General features: G+C 45.3%; 1 protein-coding gene and 1 long non-coding RNA gene across 2 annotated transcripts in view; one reads left to right on the top strand and one right to left on the bottom strand.

The window, feature by feature from the left end:
- Nucleotides 1–323: 323 nt before the first annotated feature.
- Nucleotides 324–2,274, bottom strand: LOC122095133. The gene is made up of 2 exons (XR_006145039.1): nt 2,053–2,274; nt 324–676 (listed from the first exon to the last, which is right to left on the bottom strand). It is a non-coding gene; the product is annotated as an uncharacterized LOC122095133 (long non-coding RNA).
- A 1,030-nt stretch (nt 2,275–3,304) lies between these two features.
- The window catches only part of Rasef (RAS and EF-hand domain containing), a 75,492-nt gene continuing 56,061 nt past the window's right edge, over nt 3,305–22,735 (top strand). The window contains exon 1 of the mRNA XM_042665621.1: nt 3,305–3,789. Within this exon, the coding sequence (XP_042521555.1) occupies nt 3,305–3,789 (485 nt within the window). The remainder of the gene's footprint in view (nt 3,790–22,735) is intronic.

The following is a 22,735-nucleotide window of genomic DNA, read 5'->3' as shown; positions in this document are numbered from 1 at the left end:
TTTCCTTATTTTTCTTCTCTAAGATTTGTTTTAAAGGTTTATTTTTAATCAGTTTTTGTGCAACATTAATAGGCAGTTGATTATACCTGGGCAATCTGAAATGGCTATGTTTGCAAGACCTCAAAACCAAAAGTCTTTAAAAGCTACTTTAACTTAAGATTATATGATAAATAGTTTCAGAGGTACTACATGTCATAGTTTGCTAACAGCTTTTGTCAGCACTTTGAAACTTTATCCTGTCTCCTTTCCTTTTCCTCTTTTTCAAGAAAACAGATTTGCATTTAGATATCAGTAGAGTCTCACTGCAACAGATCACCACAAGATTCACAGCTTAAAATAAGTCACATTTATTGTCTCACAGTCCACTAAGTCAAGGAACAGGACAACTGGGTGCTTGGATCAGGGTCTCAGAAGGCTAGAATCAAGGCCTTATTTCTAGCTGGGGCTGTGCTCTAATCTGATACCCAGAGTCCTCTTCCAAGCTCATTCTGGTTGTTGGCCATATCCAATCCTCCTAGGTTGTAGGACAAAGGCTTCCTTCCTTGCTGGCTGTGAGTATGGTCACGCTCAGCTCCTAGAGGCCTTCCCCAGATCTCTTCTAGGCTTCTTAAACGGTTGCTCAGGACCTAGCTGCCCAGCCTGCTCATGTCATGGTAGCTCCTCTCTTCACAGGCAGCTGGGGAAGAGAGTTTTATATCATCTAAAGTTATCACTGCCCTGGTTTCTCATCATGTTCTTGGGTCCTGTTCCCTGTAGTGTTCAGAGCTTGAACACTAAAGGGAGGGAATTTGGGAGCTCTTGTAGAATCATACTTTAAGCAGTTTGCTGTTTTGGATAACCAAAATTAAACTGAGAGCCATTTGTGTTTTTGCTACACATAATATAAATTATAAAGTTTTGTTTCAACTGAGAGGAGCAAGATGTGCAAGACCCATATTGTGTGCATGTGGGAAAATGCACAGACGCCTTGTTCTGTCATCACAGAAGAGATCAAGAGTTTTGAACTTAGCATTCCTCCCTCAGCTCCAGGGACGAATGCCAGCAACAGTCTGGTTTGACTTGTAAAAGTGTTTGATACACTTTGGAGCACAATAAAGATGTCCAGTGTCTTATAATTAAAAGGTTCATCCAAGCCTAATATCTGCTAATACAGCCCATAATGTTGTAGATGAGTTCCAGAAACATACAATGAAAAGTTCAACACAATCTCTAATGCTTTATTTGAAAAATAAAACATCAGAATTAGATGCTACTCTGTAGGAGTATATGAGTATATGTCTTATTTTCTTTCTTTTTGATGCATTACATAAAGGGTAAGTAGATCACTATCCGTATGTTGACTCATCTCTGCTAGGAAACTCTTCAATATTTTTCTTTTCACTTTCTTGCAAACAGTAAGCCATGTGTATGTAGTTAGTTGCTCATGAGAAAAGACTCCAGGCACTCCAGCTCTTTCAGTGGTGCATAAGTTCCAGAGAATTCTCAAACCTACCCATCGCTCCCTTCAGTGGTATTCCATTACTTGGCTATCTAGGTCTGTCTTAATTGGAGTAGCAGATCTTTCTAAGGCAGAGTAACTGCAGGAGTAAAACAGTTGAGGGATGCTCTTATGCAAGAAGGAAATTGTACATGGTGCATAGCAACAGGCTTCCATTGAAAGCTTATCTCGGCAGGTGAGAACAGGCTGCAGAGCTCATCCTCACTCCTGCTTTGGGATGCTGGGTTGACTCACGATGCAAACAAGGAATCATTTCCTACAACAGCCCACCCCACTCATCGTCTACCATGGAGTTTCCCAAAGTATGTTCTCCACGGCCGTTACTCTGGAAAATTCATAGAAATCCCAACCAACCCCCTAACTAAAACGTTCATAGTAAAATTCAACTAGGAAATACATATCTTTATTTCATCCCAGAAGGAAGTAATAGGATTCTTTTCCAATTCTTTTATGAAAGTATTTGGTCACGAACCTTTCTTTGCAAGGACATCTTTTCACTCTTTTAGAAACATGCTCTAACAAGATTGTCTCTAATTGCCAGAGAGCAAGCTGACCTTTCCAACGGTCGTGACGGGTCCTTCGTCCTTCCAAGACGCCTGTCAGCTCCCGTTCCTGGCCAAGAGCACTCCTGGAGAGCTGCAAAACCTTTCCTAAGGACACCCTGACCGTCCCACGACTCCCGCTCCGGCGGGAGCAGGGGCCCTTTCTTGTTTGGCTTCCCGCTGCGGCCGCGCGCTCTCTCGGCCTGGGGCCGGGGTGGAGCCGCTCCTGGTGGGGGGCACTGTGGCGGCGGGCACCCGCGGGAGGTGCTGCGAGTGCGGCCGCGCCCGGGGCTCCGCCGCTCACCCGGCTCCGGGAGGCCGAGCGAGAGGGGGCCGCGCGCGGAGCGGGCCTCAGCGAGCACGGGCCGGGCGGCGGGCCCTGAGGACCGGGCGCACTGCGACCCGCGGCCGGCAGGGCTGGGCCCAGAGACCGCGCGCGGCGGGCGGCTGCGAGGGCCCAGCCCGGGCCGCCTGGCCGCCGAGGGCCCTCCCTCCGGCTCGGGCCGCCGCCCCCGAGGGCCCTCCCTCCGGCTCGGGCCGCCGCGGCGCCGCCCATTCCGGGGCGGAAAGGCCGCCGAGCTCCCGGCTTGGCCCCGGCCGGGGCCGGCCCTCCGTCCGCCCGGCGAAGCTCGCCCGGCCCGCCCCGTCCCGTCCAGGAAAGCAGAAGCTGCCGCCGGAGGTGGAGGCGCGAGTCCGAGCGCCGACCCCGCCTCGGAGGGCGGAGCCTCGGCCGGCGGGGAGAGCGGCGGTGCTGCGTGCCGGGTGCTGCGGAGACGGCGGCGGTGCTGCGCGCTCGGTGCTCCGGCGCGGCCCGGGGCGCTTCGCACGGGGCCCCGGGGACCAGGCGGAACCCCCCGCGCGCCGCCCGGTGACCGGCCCGGACGCCACGCCCCTCCCGGACACTCCCGCCAGCGGCTAAACCGGCCGGACGGGAAGGGCCGCCCCCGGCGCGGCTCCCGGTCCCCGACCCGGCTCCCGGCCCCCGACCCAGCTCCCGACTCGGCTCCCGGCCCCCGTCCCGGCTCCCGACCCCCGACCCGGCTCCCGACTCGGCTCCCGACTCGGCTCCCGGCCCCCGACCCGGCTCCCGGCCCCCGGCTCGGCTCCCGGCCCCCGACCCGGCTCCCGGCTCCCGGCCCCCGACCCGGCTCCCGACTCGGCTCCCGGCCCGGCTCCCGGCCCCCGACCCGGCTCCCGGCCCCCGTCCGGCGCGGCCCCCCGTCCGGCGCGGTCCCCCGTCCGGCGCGGCCCCGGCGCGGGCGGCATGGAGGCGCGCGGGGCCCCGGAGGAGCGGGCCCTGGCCGGGCTGCGCTCCGTCTTCGCCGCCTGCGACGCGAACCGCTCGGGCCGCCTGGAGCGGGAGGAGTTCGGGGCGCTGTGCCGCGAGCTGCGCGTGCGGCCCGCGGACGCCGAGGCCGTGTTCCGGCGCCTGGACGCGGACCGCGACGGCGCCATCACCTTCCAGGAGTTCGCGCGCGGCTTCCGCGGGGCGGGCGCGGGGCTCGAGGACCAGCCCCGCGGGGACCGCGACCTGGACCCCGGCCCCGACCCGCTCGGCCTCGAGGACCCCGACCCCGACCCCCTCGGCCACCACGACCACGAGGACCCCGACCCCGACCCCCTCGGCCTCGAGGACCCCGACCCCCTCGGCCACCACGACCACGAGGATGGGGACGGGGACGGGGCCGGCGGCCGCGCGTGGCGGGACTTCCAGGGACGACTGGGGGCCGAAGCCAGGTTCATTCCCAGGTGCGCGGGGTGGGGCGCGGAGGGGTGGCTTTTGGGGTGCGCAGCCTCGGGCCCTGTCTGGGCCCCTTTCTCCTGCTCGCTTGGCTTTTCCCAGGAGAGGCCCCGGGGCTCGCAGAGGAGCCGGGGTCGGGACGCAGGCATCCTCAGCCCTGGAACCAGCCCTGGAACCCTCCCCGCCTGTCCCGTCCCGTCCTGTCCCGTCCCCTCCCTGTCCCCTCCCCTCCCCTCCCTGCCCCCTCCCCTCCCCTCCCCTCCCTGTCCCCCCCCTCCCGTCCTTTCCCTTCCCCCAGCCTCCCCTCCCCTGCAGGCCCCTTCAGGCCTCAGGCGCTGCCCCAGGCAGCAAGCCCACTTTGGCATCCTCCAGGTAGGAGGATCCTGACCTGGTAGGAAAGGAAACTTGATTGTGTTTAGGCCCAGATGTTCACGAGTGCCCACCACACACACACACACACACACACACACACACACACACACACACACACACACACGGCACCGTACACAGGTGTTCATGAGTGCCTACCGCGCACACACACACACACACATACACCAGGTACCGTACACAGGTGTCCACAAGTGCCCACCGCACACACACACACACACACACACACACACACACACCAGGCACCGTACACAGGTGTTCACGAGTGCCCACCGCACACACACACACACACACACACACACACACCAGGCACCGTACACAGGTGTTCACGAGTGCCCACCACACTCTGTTCTTAGGAACAGAACTGGTTTATTGCACAATAGAATAAAATAACCAGTCTGTCTTTGAGAGAAATAATTGAATACCACATTTCTAGTTTAGTTCCCAGGAGGGAAGAGATGCCAGCAGGCCAGACTATAGGACATTCAGGGAGGAAGGAGGAAGAAAAGTTTTAGCTTCATCTGCATCAGTCCCTGCCTTGGAGTCTGGTCTACAGTTGTTCTACTATTTATTTCCTCCCAATTCAGTGAATGCTGAGCAGGTTCTTCTGCTTTCTGTTTGGGTTTTAGTTAAAATTGTATTGAGCTCTTTTTGTTATTGCTAAGATCGGAAAGATAGTACATTGGCTGATGGTTTGCCTGAGTCTCAGAAAAGAACATCTTGTTCCCATGTGTGTCAGGTGCTTACTACATACTGGCTTTGCACCCCACACACTTGTGAGGCAGGGAGTTCTCACTCCCAGACTGGAGGCTGGAGGGGAGGGAGGAGGAGCCTCCAGTCTGGGGAGTGCAGGGCTGTGGAACTGGGTCTGGAGAAGGAGCAGGTCACTCATCCTGCCATCCGAGGGCTGGTGTAGAGAAAGTGGGTGTGGCAGTTGATCTTTTCTGTTTACAAGTGAGGTGAAACCAGTGTCTCCAGGGTGGGAGGAAAATGTAAACATGGCTGTGCATTCTGCTCTTTCTTTGAATCATCTTTCAGCATAACTTAGTCCAGCTGAGAATAATAATACTTTTTGGAATGAAAGCCCATCTTTGGGGGTTCATTCCTGTAATCCTAGCTACACATGACTCTGAAATCTGAGAATCGTAGTTCAAGCTAGGCTGGGAACAAAAGTCCGTGAAATTCTCATCTTCAATTAAATCCGCAAAAAGCTGGAAGGAGAATTGTGGGCTTGCACAAAACAAGGGGATAGTTCTGGCACCCAAAACAACAACAACAAATCTTAATGCAGTTTTAGGAATGAAGTATTCATACTGTCCATATTTGTGTACGTAGAATCTTTCCATGGTTATCCAGTATAGGAGCAGATGGTTAACCTTTAAATGATTATTGACCTTTTTCATTTTTAAAGGTCATTCCACCAATCAAGACTTCATATCATTGGTAGAATTATTACTATCACTGTGCCTTTCCAAACCTTCATAGGTTATTACATTTAATGAGCACCAGTCTCACCTGGTGGACTTGTCTCCTAAGCCTCACCTTTCAATGTGAGATTAACAAGTACAATATTTGCTTTCCTGAACTTGTCAAAGTAGAAAAGAACTCCACTTGAGTTGACTCACCTGAACTTACCATGGCAACCATTGGGTGTTTGGTAAATTGGATTGCTTTTATCCCATTTCCTGATGTAGCTGTTGGTCCACCTATCCTTTCACCCAAACGTGATTAAAAAAGTCTTTTGTTATTGATAATGTCATTATGTCATTAGTTCTGCAAACTTTACTGAGTGACCTCTTTATACCAGATACTATCTTAGCTACTGTTGTAGGTTCTTGGGGACAGAGACAAACATAAGATAAAGTACAGAGTATGGGTGAACATTTCTCAAAAGTTTTACTAAACAATATTTAAAGGCAAGAGGGTTATTTGCAGGCAGCTGAGAAATTGTGGACCGCTTTAAGTATGAGTTTTTTTTCTGTATATAATACTGGGGCTTGATTTTAGTATCCTGTGCTAACTAGGCAGGTGCTCTACCATGCCTTCATCCCCTTCTGCTTCTGTGTTTTTCTTTTCTTTTTTCTTCAGATAAGATCTTGGCATTTATGCCCTGGTGGTTCTGGTCTATAATATTCTTTAAGCTACCCACTTTAGCTGGGGTGACAGGCACATGCCACTAAACCTAGCTTTTTATTGGTTGAGAAGAGGTCTCAGGAATTTGTTGTTGTTGTTCAGATGGGATCTTGGGAGCTTTTTGATCTGACTGATGGAAATCTTGATTGTCCCCATCTCTACCTACGTATAGCTGGGATTCCAGGTGTGAGCCACTTCACTGGTCCTTGAATTTTTACCTTTAACCTCTTGATCATTTTATTAAATGTTAGGGGGAGTGTGTATGTGTGTGTGTGTGTGTGTTTGTGTTTGTTTGTGCGTGCACGAGCACTCATCAGGATTGGGGCTTAATCTCCTGGACTTAATCCTGCCCCAGGTGGCTTCAAATAAAATCCTCCAGAACTCATCCTCCTGAGTGCAAAGGATGATAAGCATAATCTTAATGACTGGCAGAGCTTATTTTAATATAAAACATGTGTTTTCTTCTGAGGGGAAGCTCATCTGTCTAGGAGAGTATGCCAGTCTGTCTTGTGGCTTTGTTCCCCACCCGACACTGTCGTATCAGATCGCTCTCTGCCCCGTGCCTGTTCAGTTTGAGAAGAGTGGTTGGTAGATTTAAGATCGGTTCCTTCTTCTAAGAGGTTAAGAATGGTCATTTTGACAGGATTTCCACTTCAAAGATCATTAAACAAAATATTGAATGATTTTGGATTAAATTCTCCAATCTCCAATAACTGTGAGATTATAGAAGAAATAAAATCATGTGGTCAGAGGTTGAAAGTGGCATTTGTGATGTATGCCAATACATTCTTCAGTTTGGATCTCTTAGGAAGTCAGGGACTGCTTTCCTCAGGCTGGCGAGGGAAGTGGCCCAGAAAACATGGGTCCTGTCACCTTCAGTTTGGCAGGTTTAGGTGGTCTACATGCTGTTTGGGCTTACCACTTCCTGTTGAGATAGAATCGGATTTTCCTTATTTTGTCTGCCAGATGAGACAGAGAATGCAGGATGGAAGGGGATACCAGGCCAAGAGAAGTTCTGGAAATAGGAGTTGTGCTCTGGAGGGTGATGCGGGGAGACAAGGGAGCACTTACAATGCAGCCTCGCTCAAGTCTGGCTCCTGGGCCTTTCCTTTGGTGAAAGGGAGTTTTGCACATAGTAAGTATTCAGTAGATGTTTGCTGAGTGAATCAAATAGTCCATACTCTAGGATTCTTTGCTTCTGTTACTGGATGATGGATGAAGTGTTCTTTTGGCTTCCCAGTTTATATGAAAAAACAAATATCCTTGAGATTCATATGTAAAAAGCATTTTTATGAAGTCTCACAAACAGGAGAATCTCACAAAATAGGAGATTTTTTATCAAGAATTTATTTTTCTATGACAGAATGAAGTAAGGAGAAGTAGACAAAAGGAGGTCTTGAAGATAGTGACCCTTGACTATGATCTTTATACTTTTCTGAGCTGGAAGAATATCTCTAGCAACTCCTAGTCTTTAGAAAATGCTTCTAGGTGGGTAAAATGAGTCAGGTCTACTCAAAATGCAGGTAACTTTCAGGACACCTTTTTTCTGGACATGCTTTTAATTCTTTCTGTCTCTTTATCTGTTGTAAAAACTTCAGAGCACAGCCTTTTGATCATCTCAAAGAAGGCAGATTTAGATAGTCTCTTTATGTCTCCTAACTTGCCTAATTTCCACCAGACCTGAACTACATCCTCAGCACTGGAGAAAATAAACCTGATCAACTAATCAGCCAGCCAGCCAGCCAGCCAACAGGTCAGCCAACCAGTCGACCAACAAAACAAACAATTTAATTGAGAAGAACCAATGCTATGCATGTGCAGACTGTACATATTGTCAATGGATGTATCTCAGTCTACCTCTACCAATAGGATTACAGATGTGAACCTCCAGTGCCTGGCCTGAAAGGTTGGAGATGTATTTCCTCTTTCTATTATTAGAGGATAGATAAAATCGTCATCACTGCATCACGCATAACTGGTACCATATAGGTGGCACTTGAATACAGGATGCAGTTGGAATGAAGAAATGGTATGAGATAACTTACCCTGGGTTCAGACTACTTCCTTCAACTGTACTAACTTTGCATCAGGTTACAAAATGGAAAGTAAACACTAACTCCCAGAGGGAAATCGTGATGGTGAAATCTTTATGATGTTTAGCATTTCCTTGGAATCATTTTCTTGAACAAGTTTGTTGCTTCATCTCGTAAGCATTCAGGATCTTCTAAGTGAAATTTTCTTATAATCTCTTAATTATAAAAGGAGATAAGCTAATTTTAACCCTTGTCCATTTGCCCTGTAAAAATGAGATAGCTGATTCCATACTACCAAAGAGTTCTCTATTTCTTTTTCTGGTTCACTATTATTATTATTATTATTATTTTTGTTGGTCGTGGGGCTTGAACTCTAGGCCTGGGCGCTGTCCCTCAGCTCTTCAGCTCAAGGTGAGCTCTCTACCACTTGAGCGACAGTGCCACTTCCAGTCTTCTGGTGGTTTAATGGCGATAACAGTCTCATGGACTTTTCCTGCCGGGGCTTGCTTTGAGCAGTGATCCTCAGATCTCAGCCTCCTGAGTAGCTAGGATTACAGGCATGAGCCATCAGCTCCCGACCTGATTCACTATTGACATTTTCTTTGACATAGAACTCAACATAGACCTGACCTTGACCTCAACCTTTTTAAATACCCAGGAGTCCCTGGTACCTGAAAGACTTAGGATACAGAGTAACAAGTAGAACAGTGATGCTCTCCTGGCATACCAGAGCTTGGATACTCTTGGACACATATCTGTCTATTCTCAAACCAGACATCAAAGACTCTTCAGGGTGCTTACCTGTGTGTTGGAGGGTTTTTGTTTTGATAATAATCTAGGACAAATTAGTAAAACACATCTTGATTTCTCTTTATGACTCCTGCATGTCAGTTTTGCCTGCACAGTTTCCAACCTTGTCTTTGTGTTTGCATGGCATTGTGTGTGTTGTCACAGGCTGAGAAAGATGACAGGCAGGAACACTTGGTGCAGGCCTGACGTATTCTCATGAACTGAGAAAAGCACAAAGGGTTGAATTTTCTGTGGTAGCCATAGGAAAGTGATGAGAGAAATGGGTTTTGTCTGTGGCAGTGTGCTTGAGAAAGTCACCTGCAAACTGCCAGTGCCATTCTGACATTGCCACGGTAATTTCGTTTGAGTAAAATTGTATTTTCTGTCGGGTTAGCTGGATACTGCTAATTCCAACTGCACTGATTTTTATAAATGTGTATTGGCTATAAGGCATAAAGATTTTGTATCTGGTTATTTGTTCATTGAGAAGAAATGTGAGAGAAAAATAAGCCAGGTCTGGAACTTTAGGAGATATTTCCTTTCATAAGTTCTACATGTTAGTCAGGCTTCTAAAGGGATGTGAAGTCTTCAAGAACTGTATAGATTTGACATTAATCTACTTTTTGTCCATCTGGATCATCTCCATAAATTAAATTGTAGAAGAAGTTTGTCTTCAGCTACCAAATCATAAACAAAGAAAGTATCTCTTCTCTTCCCCTCAGAAAGAAACTCTTGTTTCATTTGCGGGTTTTCATTCATTCATTCATTCATTCATTCATTCATTTCTTACTTAAATCTGTGTGTATGTGTGCGTGTATGTGTGTGTGTGTGTGTGTGTGTGTGTGTGTGTATATGTATCTACTATAAACCTGGTATTGTACCAGACACTGAGTCCTTAAAAACAATATCCTGTGAAAGGTCAAAATTTGAGTGGGGTGCTGGTGGGTTACGCCTGTAATCCTAGTTACTCAGGAGGTTGAGATCTGAGGATTGCAGTTTGAGGCCAGCCTGGGCAGAAATGTACATAAGACTTTTTTCTCCAGTTAATTGCAGAAAAAGCCACAGTGGTGCTGTAGCCCAAGTGGTAGAATGAAAAAGCTTAAGGACAGTGCCCAGGCCCAGAGTTCAATGACCAGGAAGGCAAAAAAAGAAAAGAAAAAAGGAAAAAAAAAAAGAAAAAAGAAAAGAAAAACAGCCTGGAAATGTTCTCTCTATCCAGAAGGTCACAATACCAGCAAGGATGTCAAGAGGGATGAATCACAGGAGGGCATGGCTTGGCCCAGCACTTACTGGTGATGACGAATCAGGACAGATCAGCTGATTTTAGAGTGTCTTTCTTCCTATGGAAGAGAAGTGACATCTTCTCTCTTCTCTGACCCAGCTACCATTCCCTATCTTCTTGTGGTGGCTGAAGAGTTCCCTTGAGAGGATTTCACCACCCGTGGACTGCACTTGGTAAAGTGGAGCTGGATGAGGCTTATGGACCTGGAGACTAGGGACAGTTGCCCTTTGCCCGTGCCAGGAAGAATCTTCGACTCAACACAGTTCTGCTACTTCTCAGCTCGGGACAGCCTGCTGCCCTGCAGGAAATAAAAGCATTGCTGTCATCGATGTCTGATTTTAAGGGGAGTCTTTCTAAGTTACGTATGCTGTGAAGGTCCAGTGACTTGGCTAGGAAAGGGCATTTCTAGTTGCCACCTCCTATTCCTACCTGTGAGTAGGTCCTGTGGACTCACATGTCAGGGATGGTCCCATCTTGAAGATCTCTATTGATCTGAGCTTCTAGTTCCAGCCTGATTTAGAACTTGAGTGGAGTTGCTTTCCTCTTACAGGGGTGGGGTTAAGATTTTTACCCAACGACTGTCTGTGTTGTGTCTTCACTATTGTGTTTTTTTGAGTATTGGCTGACTTTGAAGAATTACTTTGACTAAGCTTAACAAATGTTGTCGAATATTTTCTGCTATAGGTTTTGCTGCCTTACTTGATAGGTCTATCTTTGGGAAGCCAGCCGAGGGAAAGTGCCAGACTCTTTCTGGAGAATAAACTAAAATAGAAAGGGAAAGGATCAGGGGTTAGCAAGTGATAGAGCACTAGCTCTAAGCAGGGAGTTCTCCATCCTGGGATCTGAATGCAGTGGCAAAAGTATAGTTATGCGGTTGGTTGCCTGGAGCTCCAGGCAAAAGCTCTGGTCCCAGGGCAGAAGGCTTCTGGGAGGCTGGGGCAGTTTCCATTAGTGCTGACCTGAGCAGCCATGACAGACTGCGCCTTTTCATACATGATACAGTTACTCTGTAATTCGTAACTTCTGTACCCAAGAGTTGCAATCTCCTCTGGATTGAGGTGGAATAATTCCAGAACCACCAGCTCATATTTGTTTAGGAAGGGAATGTCTTAGGATCTTCCTGTGTCGTGTTCTCTGTCAGAGACACCATTTGCTAGCACGAGTGCTTAGGATGCAGAATACTTTTCTTATATTCCTCAGAGATCTTTTGGCCTAGTACCTGCTTCCCACTGTGGCTTGGTTAGCTGGGGATTCAAATGAATGAAGGAAGGAAGGAAGGAAGGAATCACAGTGCTAGAAGCTCTCTTCTAATATAATAGATGCATTCAGGGAAAACCAATGTTCTGCAAGCATACAGCAGAGGAAGAAAGCACAGACCTCTCAGTGTATGTATAATTCTCTAACCGTAAGGCTCAAACCGAGATAATACAGATGAAACACCAGCTCCTTAAGGAAGTCATGTGAGATTCTTCACATAGAAAATGAAACGGTCTGGAATATCTGTAGATAATTGACTAAATGAAAATAAATAGGGTTTTTTTTTCCTGAGGTGAAGGGAGTTTGAGAGACAATGGTGTGTGGGTTGCTTAGTTTTGGTGACAAGGGCACCATGTACAAAGATAGGAGAGAACACAGAAGACAAGTGGAGTCTGGGCCTGGAGGGAAGCATGGCACTAGCTCTGCCTCTGCTTACAGAGCAGTTGGCCGTATTCATTTCCCTGCATCGTGCGGCTGTGACGTGGAGTGACACAATAACATGCCTGCCAAAACACAGGAGGGTGTCATTTCTACAGTACTGTCTCTCACCTGCTGACCTGGGGAGGGAGCTGACTGACGCCCCAGGAGCCTGCATTAGGGCAGAGAGGCCCTGACATTGTAGGGAGTTACAGCAAAGCACAGGCAGATTGCACTTGGTTCTGCGTACATGGATTTGTGTGTGCATGAATGTGTATACGGATGTGTGTGTGTGTGTGTGTGTTGGCCTAAAGGGTAATGTATCAGCTATCAGCTGTCTCCTAAGAAAATATGGGGAATACATTCTCTTTTGACTAATAAGAGTCTGTCAGTCCATGAAAGTTCTCTGATCTGTTAGGCAGGTTTTTTAATTTTCAAATGTATCTGGAAACATTTTCACGTGTGTACCCTAATAGCCACTGCCCGGAGTTAAAATATGACAGGTTAGCTGAGTACCTGAGGCTTTAGAAAGTGGCCTGGTCTACTGAATAATACTTGAGTGTTTTAAATTCAGCAACAGTTAGAGTTCTCTTGTGTCTTTAGAGTGTTGGCAATGCTACTACTATAAGGCTGGTACATTAGTTTACATATGATTAACGATCGAAATGACTTAAGCCACTTGCACTAGAGTTCGTCAGAGAAATATGACCAATAATTGATGTGTGCATGCATATGCATGTGCATATTACATAGGGTAGGGTTGTGGGGGAGAGGGTGATGGATGTTAAGGGACTGACACATGATTGTGGAAGCTGGTGTGTTCAGAAGCTGCAGGGGAGGGTGACAGGCTGGGGAGAGAGCGCTGATAGGGAGAAAAAAGGCTGTTTGTGCTCATTTCTATAATCTCACCATTGGGAGACAGTGACTGGAGGATTATGGTTCGTAGTCAGCCCAGACAAAATGTTTACAAAGCCCAAACTCAACCAGTAAACATCTGGGCATGGTGCTATTCCACCTTCATGGGAAATATAAATAGGAGGGCTAAAGTCTAGACTGGCCTGGGGAAAAAAGCAAAGATCTATTCTTTAAAAATGCCAAAAGCTGGGGCATGTCTCAAGAAAGAGTAGAGCGTCTGCCTAATCAGCACAAATCCTTAAGCTCAAATCTCATTACTGCTGAAAAAAACCTACAATAAAAATCCCAAACAAACAACCATAAAAGCCACCATAAGAAGACACCTGCAGGCTTTCTCAGGGAGGTCAGAGGTCAGTCTGTTTGGGCCTTCACTGTTAGATGAGCCCTACCGTGTAGGAGGGTCGTCTGCTATACTCAGAGTCTCTGGATTTAAAGGCTAATGCTATTGATCTTATTCTACTGTCACCACCTACTATTTTTTGTCTCTTAAGTTGATGTGTAATTTGAGTGCATAGAAAGACCCGAAAGTGTTCTACCAGATATAGGTCCTAAAACACAGCCACAAGAGAGGGAGATTGCATATTCAGTTCCCAGGAGCTCAGCAGGCACTGGTTTTATTTTTTTAATTTTTTTTGGGGGGTCTGGTCGTGGGGCCTGAACTCTGGGCCTGGGCGCTGTCCCTCAGCTCTTCAGTCAAGGCTAGCACTCTACCACTTGAGCCACAGTGCCACTTCAGGCTTTTTTTTTTCTGCTTATGTGGTGCTGAGGAATTGAACCCAGGGCCTCATGCATGCCAGGCAAGCGCTCTACCACTGAGCCACCTTCCCAGCCCCAGGCACTGGTTTTAAATCACATCTTTTCTCAGGCTTTGCTAATCAAGGATCTGAGACCTGCAGCCTTGGTTCTCCCAGGAGCTTCCCCGAATTGCAGACCCCTGTCTTCCGAATACTTGCTGAAGAGTTGGCATCTGAACAAGGTCCCTGTGTGTCTCCTGTGTATTGAGCTCTCCTAAGGAGAGCTTGAAATACAGACATAGCACCTGGAATTGCTGAAAAAGGTAGAAAAGACCCAGAAGAGAAGAGAGTTGAACAAAGGAAGAAAAGATGAACTTTATGGAAATGGAGCTGTGATTCAAGTGGTAGGGCACCAGCCTTGAACGAAAAAACCAAGTTAGTGTGTGGAGCCCTGATTTAAGCTCCAGTATACACACACACGCACGCACACACACACACACACACACACACACACACACACACGCATATGCACGTGCACGATGAACTTCATTGACTTCCAACTTTGTCCTATTTAGATGTTGAAGTGTCCAAGAATATAATGAGACTTGGTTCAAAGTGGCCATATTGTGCTTTATTTGCCCACAGTGTTGTTTATAACCTTTAGAGTTATGTCTTGTGATTATTTAATTGGATATTATAGACATTAGCAATTGATAATTCTGTATAAGTGATCATGTTTTAAACTAAACACTCTAGTGCTAAAATATATAAGCATAAAACAATTCTGAAAAATGAGGGATATTCTCCATTCTTGTGTTTGGTTTCACAATGGTAAATGTTGGCATATATAATGTCTCTGTTTGTTTTGTTTGTATGTGCCAGTCCTGAGGCCTGAACTCAGGACTTGGGTGCTGCCCTGAGAGTTTTTGCTCAAGGCCAGCATTCTACCACATGAGCCACAGCCTCATACCCATTTTTTTTTTTTTTTTTTATGATTAATTGCAGATAAGAGTCTTAGGCTTTCCTGCCCAGGCTAGCTTTGAACCATGATCCTCAAATCTCAGCCTCTTCAGTATCTAGGATTACACACATGAACCACTGGCACCTGGCTAATGTTTTAACCCACAGTGACACTGGTTCTGTGTTTTTACTTCTTTCAAAGTCATTTTTTTTTTGTCAAATACTTTGACACATTTCTCAACCTCATATAGATGAGACTTGGCAAGTAAAATGTGTCTGTGACAATTCTTAGGGAAGTTCCCTACATTTAGATGCTTCAAAATTATAGAACATTTCACTCTGCTATAAACTACCATTTTCATTAGCTCAAGATAGGGCATCCATCAAGAAAGGCTTGTTAGTTGAGATGTCTAGTCACAGCGGCAGCTACATAGTTAACATTGTGCACTGAGTTCCCATCATTAGATCTTGCAGTTCTTCTGTGTCTTTCTGTTTCCCAGTGTTGTTTACAATTCCAATCTACTTCAGCTTCAAGAGCTGAAGGTAACCTTGATAACTCTCTTTGTTGAGTGATGTAAGCTTTTCCAGGTGACTCTGAACAAAATGTAATAAAAACTTAGAGGACTAATTTACAAATAAATAAGACATTTTGGATCTTTTGTTAAATAGTTTTTCAAAGATGCAAACAAAAACTTCCAGAATCCCAGTAAGGAAAGAACACGTCTAATGTATATACTGCTCCTGTTTATGGAACAGTATTTAACATGACAGTTATAGCTTTTAGTCAGTTGGCAGAATATCAAGTATTTGAATTAAATTATATATATCGTCAATTCTATGTGCCTTTCTATGCTTCTATTTGTATTATTTTTTTAATTGGAAAAATTTATGGGGCGTGGAAGGACACTTCAGCAGTATATATAGTGTGTGTAATGATCACATCAAGATAGTTCACATTTCTATATCTTTAATTTTTTTGGAAACGAATGTGTAATTTGTTGGGTAAAAAAAAAAAAAAACCCCTCAAAAGCAAGACATGGTTATTCCCCTTCAAATCTTATTTCCCTTGAAAAATTCTTTAATTTTATTGTCAAGGTGATGTACAGAGGAGTTACAGTTACATAAGTAAGGCAGTGAGTGCGTTTCTCGTTGAACATTATTACCCCTCCCTCCTTTTCTCCCACTTCCCCAGCTCTCACTACTCCCCACGACTTGTGAAGTTCGTTTCCAACACAGTGTCTGTGAGCATCGCCGTTGCGTTGGTTTGCTCTTTGTCCTTTGTCTCACCATTTTGTTGTTCCCCTTCCCTAATTCAGACAGATAAATATACAATACACAGTGTACCCAAATCAAATACAGTGACAACAAGGGATAAACCATAGGGAAAAGAAAAAAGAAAAAACAACACCAACAAAGAAAAACCTCTTGTTTTCCACTCTTGGAGTTTGTTTCACTTAGCATCAGCTTGTATGGTCCATATGTACATAGCTATTGAGCTGTTGTGATCCTCTTCTAGGACTATACTAGACATACACTAATTATTACAAATGAGGGAAACCATGGAGTCTGTTTCTTTGAGTCTGGCTTACATCATTTTGTATGATTTTTTCCAAGTCTTTCCATTTCCTTACAAATGGGGAGATGTCATTCTTTCTGATGGGAACATAGAATTCCATTGTCTTGATCCATTCCTCTACTGAGGGGCATCTGGATGGTTCCATATCTTAGCTATATATCATTAATTTTTAGGTTTGATTAGCACATATGGTACATATTTATGGCATATGGTATTATATTTCAATGCTTGTGTACTATATGTACTGATTATGTTCTTATTACTTTGTATTAGGAATCTTCAAATTCCTCTTTTCTGGTTATTCTTTAATGTTGACCAGCTGGCTGTTACTATTATTTTAAACTAAATTTTCTTGAAAGAATAGCTTTAGATAAAAGCAAAGTTGGAAAAATCACCCAGAGTTCCTATAGGAACACAGACTTTCCTGCTCAGGCTCGCTTTGAACCATGATCCTCAGATCTCAGCCTCCTGAGATCTGACAGTAGCTAGGATGACAGGCGTGAGCCACTGTGCCTGGCTAACTGTTCCTTTTTTTTGGCAACAAATCAGTTTTTTTTTTAAATTTTGGTGTGTGTGTGTGTGTGTGAGAGAGAGAGAGTGCGAGAGCGAGAGAGAATGAGAGAGAGCATTGCTGCCAAAAAAGATGATTGAAGAATATGAAAACATTAATGTCTGATACGATAGCAATATATCTAAAGCACATGGAAGTGGTGGCATCAGTTTCTCGTTTCTGAGCACACAGTGCCCGTGCCTCCCCAGCGCTGTCCTGATTCAGCTTGTTGTGCAGGAGGCGGCATAGCTGGCCAGTGTCCCCATGGCAGCCACGGCCACTGCCTCCTGGCTTTCTCCATTACCTTCTGAGCCTTGAAAATTGTGTGTCTCCAGCTTCTCTTGTTTGAGCTTAATGTATTTTGTCAGTGTGCATTCTGTTTCCTGCTCCTGAAAGGAAGTCTCAGTTACATAACCCCTGGAAAGGGTCAGGAGCAATGGGCTTATCACCGATTGCCTTCCACCATAGCCAACTTATTCCTGAGAGACCTTCACCCCACACTGCACGTGGAAGTCCTCATGCTCACTCTGCCTCATTTGAATGCATCTGTGATAACTTTAAATTCAGTGAGTGTGCAGTGTAAAAACTCAATGTGATGCTTTGATGACAAAAATAGGACTAGTCTTAATAAATATGAAAGTTACCAGGATATAAGAGAAATATAAGCAGAACATGTCCCACACAAACCTAGAAATGTGGTCGATGGCAATAAGAGAAAACTTACATTTTAAATATTTTAATTTCTGTTTTCTCACAAGCTTCTATTTTCCTTGCCAAAATGGAAAGTTTTGATTATAAATAGCTTTTTAGACCTACTTATATTAATCAATGTCATTGGTAGAAAAGGAATCCTGGAGAAGAGCAAATGTGTTATTATGAATAAATAAGTTAAAAGGCGCATATTCTTTCCTGTACATGTGGCTACCAGTGGGCATCACAGAACGGAGAAAGAGTGTTTGGGGCCTAGAGGCAGACTGTGAACAAGGCTCTTTCTTGTCTGCAGGCTAGTGAGTTCAGAATGCCTTCCCAGTCTTGTGCTGGTGAATTGTGTTAATAGACTGGCACAGGAGTTGGCAAGGCAAGGCCCATGTGGCCTTCTGCCTGTTTGTGTGGGTAAAGTTTCACTGGAGCACAGCCAAACCCATTTATTTGTGTGTTTTCTAGGTTACCTCCCCATCATGTTGGAAGGGGAAGCCTAATTACCTTCTATTTACTGATTTACAGAAAAAGACTTCCTTCTGGACTTGGAACATGACCCAGTCCTCATCTTTTAGTGCCCTGAGCACTGGTATCTAGAAGGCATTTTGGTTTTTCCCACCTCTCAGAACGTTTTTTCCCCACTCTAAACAGCAGCCATGCACTTCTTCCTAATTCATTTGGGCAGTGGAATCAAGAGGATGACAGTTTCTAACAGTGGCTAGCTAGCATTTACTGATTATCTGCAGCATATTATGTGACTATCCTGTATGCTGCGGTATTTTTCACCCTTTCAGCAACCTAAGTTGTTAACCCCTCATATGGCTGAGGGAACTGAAGCATGAGCGGGTACGAGTTTTGCCCTTGTGTATGAAGCTAGAATGTGGTGAAGGAAGTGTTGGAATCTGGCCAGATGCATATCCTGTGTATTATTCATTCTTAACTTCAGAAGCCCTCCTCTGTTCAGAGATTGTGCCTTCTCTAAGCCTGCAGCACAATGCCTCTTGTTCTGTTTCCTTCTGGCAAATTCCCCATACCTAAATGTCAGTGGTTTTGAATAGGCAGCGATTGGCAATCTGAATCTCTCTCAGTCTCTGAATGAATCTATTTAACTCTGTCATCTTCCAGGAAGTTTACATGTTAAAACTGAGGAGGGAATGTTGCGTAGATAAAATATTTTCCAGGAAGACAGGAATCTGGAAGAGCTTTTCGTAGAGAAGACGAACGTGGACAGGGGATGTGGTTGAACACCTGGGCCAGCTCTTCCTCTAATGGTGAAGTCAGCTGACTGGCAGGACTATGGTGAGAAGACGTCTTTGTGGTCTCTGTGGTGGAGAGCATGATAAGTATTCTGTAACTGGGTTAATGAAGAGAGAGATCAGAGACCTGCTGTGAAAACACAAATGGGGACCACTTCCAACACAGGCAGCTGGGCTAGAAGGCCATTCATGGCAGAAGCATTTTCTCCTGTCTAGAAAGCATGACTGGACCTTCCAAGAGAAAACTAATGTTGCTCTGTTCTGACAGTGGTCTGGATTTGACAGTTGACAATTCTTTTCTAGGTATATATTCTGAAAGTATGGATACTATGTAATAATACATTTTAAACAATAGTGTTATTAAAGTTATTATTATTACTTTTTTTGGGGGGTCCGGTCGTGGGGCCTGAACTCTGGGCCTGGGCGCTATCCTCAGCTCTTCAGCTCAAGGCTAGCACTCTACCACTTGAACCACAGCACCACTTCCGGCCTTTTTCTTTTTGCTTATGTGGTGCTGGGGAATTGAACCCAGGGCCTCAGGCATGCAAGACGAGCGCTCTACCACGGAGCCACCTTCCCAGCCCCTAAAGTTATTTTTTAATTGAACTTTTGTTGTGGTTAAAGGATTACCTTTTTTTTTTTTTGTCAGTCATGGGGCTTGAACTCGGGGCCTGGGCGCTGTCCCTCAGCTCTTCAGCTCAAGGCGAGGGGTCTACCACTTGAGCCACAGCGCCACTTCCGGTTTTTTGGTGGTTTATTGGAGATAAGAGTCTCATGGACTTTCCTGCCTTTGAACCATGATCCTCAGATCTCAGCCTCCTGAATAGCTAGGATTTCAGGCCTGAGCCACCGGTGCCTAGCTAGGGATTAGCTTTTACAATAATTGACAGAATGATAGTGTGATTTGTTTAGTGCTTTTGAATAGGTCATTATTGTTACTGGAAAAGGAAAGTAAGTATAGGATGAGGTTTTAATTGTGTATAATTTTATTAATTTTTATTATAAAGGAGAAGCTGGTAGCAAACCCTGAAATCCCCCATTTCTGGATTGAATGATAATAGCCTTGGAGTTATCTTTGTCTCTGCAAACTTATTTCCGAGTCCTTTCCTTCATTCTCTGCTTCATGCAAACTTATTTCCGAGCCCTGTCCTTCATTCTCTGCTTCATTCTCTGTATGTGTGCTAGTGCTAGTCTCAGATTCTCACTTAGCTTTTTCACTCGACTACTTAAGCTACTTAAGCCACAGCTCCATTTCCAAGATGGGAGTAGTTAAGGTGTGAAATCAGTCATGTCTGCTCTTCCTCTGAATCATTCAGAGGCTCTCCTCCTCTCAGAATATGCCCAACCCTCTCTGAAGCCATGCAGTTAAAAAGCAAGGACACAGGCTGACCCATTGTAACCATGAGACCTACAGGACACTATGTTGAAAATGAACTTTACAATGTGGGGCAGGGGAGGTGGGGAGGTTGGGAGGGAAGGGGTAGTAGGGGAAAAACAAAGGAGGGGGTAACTGCTCGATAGGAAATGTACTCATTACCTTACTCATGTAACTGTAACTCCTCTCTACAGCATCTTTACAATTATATATACATATATATGTCTGTATATATACACACGTGTATATACATATATACATATATGCATATACATATATATATACACATACACACACACACACACACACACACACACACGCGCGCGCGCGCGTTTTTAGGCCTTGTATACTCACTGGGTTTCTGATGCCGTCACAGCCCTACCTGTTCAGAACTGCTGGCCCCTTCCTCACCCCAGATACACCCTGCATGCCAGGGTTTTCATTGTCCTGCTTACCACTGCCTAGCATAGGCTTCACCCCTCCCTGTGCCCCTTCTTGCTTTCTTCCTGGTTATTATCTGCCCATACGGCAGGTATTCCCTAGGGCCTCGTATTATCACCTGTTCGTTTTTTTTTTTTTGGTCTGTCATGGGGCTTGAACTCTGGGCCTGGGCACTGTCCCTCAGCTCTTCAGCTCAAGGCGAGTGCTCTACCACTTGAGCCACAGCGCCACTTCCGATTTTCTAGTGGTTTATTGGAGACAAGAGTCACGGACTTTCCTGCCCGGGCTGGCTTTGAACCGCGAGCCTCAGATCTCAGCCTCCTGAGTAGCTAGGATGACAGGCGTGAGCCACCCGCGCCCGGCTTATCACCTGTACTTCATCTTCACAGAACTTTTCAATCATGTGTGAACTTAATGTACATAGTATGATAATAGCATTTTATTTTTAGGATCTACAGGCTATCCTGTGAATGGTATGAATATTTTAATTTTCTGTGAATTTCTGTTAGAATTAGCATCATTTCTCAGTGTATAGTGATGAAGGCTCGAGAATTGCATGCTGCTTGCTTTTGTTTTGTTTTTGCCTTTTGTTTATGTTTAGGGTCTATGTAGTATGCAGATAGAATGGTGTGGCTTTCTAACTCAGTTCCTAAAGCAGCAGGAATGTGAGGGCATATTTTCCTAGACACCTTTTGGTCGTTGTGTTCTTTCGTGCAGAGCAATGTTTGTATTTTTTTCTCAGGGATATACTAGACCCCAAGGGAGCCAGGCTTTCTAAAGACAGTCCTACTACATGGCAGATACATAGATATAACTATGTGCTGTAAGTGAAATATTTATCTTAGGCAAAATACAGTGATCTTTGAAACTTTTCACACATCTTAAGTTTACCTCTTTTTTTCTTCACATAGTTTAATTTTCCTTTCAGTTTTAGTTTTGAATTTTTGCAGATCAAAGTGCTTATTTCCCAGGGATCATTTAAAGAATTGTAACTGGAGAACTTTTAATCAGTAGTGTCTTTCATACAGATCATCCTGTTATGTACCGAACAGGCCTAGACTAAGCATCTCAAATGGGCGGGCAATTCAGTGTGTATCTTCTTCTGGTTCTCTATCTTCAAGAATCCTTTAGATTACTTTCTGTATTAGTGGTTCTCTCAGAATGAGAAGTAGGATCTGTTTTATTCTTGACTGACCTCCATCTTTGCCATTGTGTGCCAAGTTTACCTTATAAACAGGTCTCTCTGGTTGTGAGGGCAAGTGTAATTGCCTTAGATGAGGCTCAGCGTCTCCGTGAAGGGGAAGTTCTTCTGAAGGCTTGTCATCACTTCTCAGCACTATTTGACATCAGGAGCAAGGATTCCAGGAGAGGCCAGTGATTACTGCATGCTCTTGATACCAAGTAATGGCACCAGTCCTGATGTGTTGAAGAGTCCACAGATGTTCAGCTGCCTGCTGCCTGCTAGTCTTACATAGAGGGCCGAGTATTGTTTCTGGAAGTAATGAAGTGTTTGGGGTGAGAATCACCAAATGCCTTATATTTCCTTCTCTTAGCATCATCCAATTCTCAAAAAAAGAGAAAACAAAGCCAGAAGGAAGAGGAGGCAAGGATGAGCAGGGGTGAGAAGGTGAATGGGCCTCAGTGGGTGCCGTAGTGTGGTCTCCAAGCAGCTTTAATAGTCTGAATTTTGTACTAAGCTATCTTAGTCTTGTTTTCTTCTTTCAAGGAATCATTTTGTAACATGGACAGTGCTTACAGCAATAATACATAGCTCCTTCAAATTTTAAAATAACTTAATCTATCAAATTTTCTTATTAGAGGTATATACTTGGGGCCCTTGAAGACCAGTTTAGTATTTGCTTTTAGTTTGAAGAGCTTGTTTCTCTCTATAGAGCCAAATGGATTTGAGTTGGAATCCTGGGTCTGCTAGCTGGAATTCTAGGTCATCTACCAAGACTATACTAAGAGATTCTCCCCCCCAAAACCCCCACTCGCTCGACGCGCTCTGCCCCTCCCCCATCTCTCTCATAGGATTAGGATATGGTGATAATTTCATGAATTCATCATGAGAATTAAATGAGTACTATATGCATATGTTTAAATTATTGCCTCAACCACTTGTATAAGGTGCTCTGAATATGTCGTTGCAG

Source organism: Dipodomys spectabilis, unplaced genomic scaffold (genome assembly GCF_019054845.1).
Source record: "Dipodomys spectabilis isolate Male_0828 unplaced genomic scaffold, ASM1905484v1 ptg000335l, whole genome shotgun sequence".
NCBI classification, from domain to species: domain Eukaryota; kingdom Metazoa; phylum Chordata; class Mammalia; order Rodentia; family Heteromyidae; genus Dipodomys; species Dipodomys spectabilis.
This window is presented reverse-complemented; position numbering and strand designations above follow the sequence as displayed.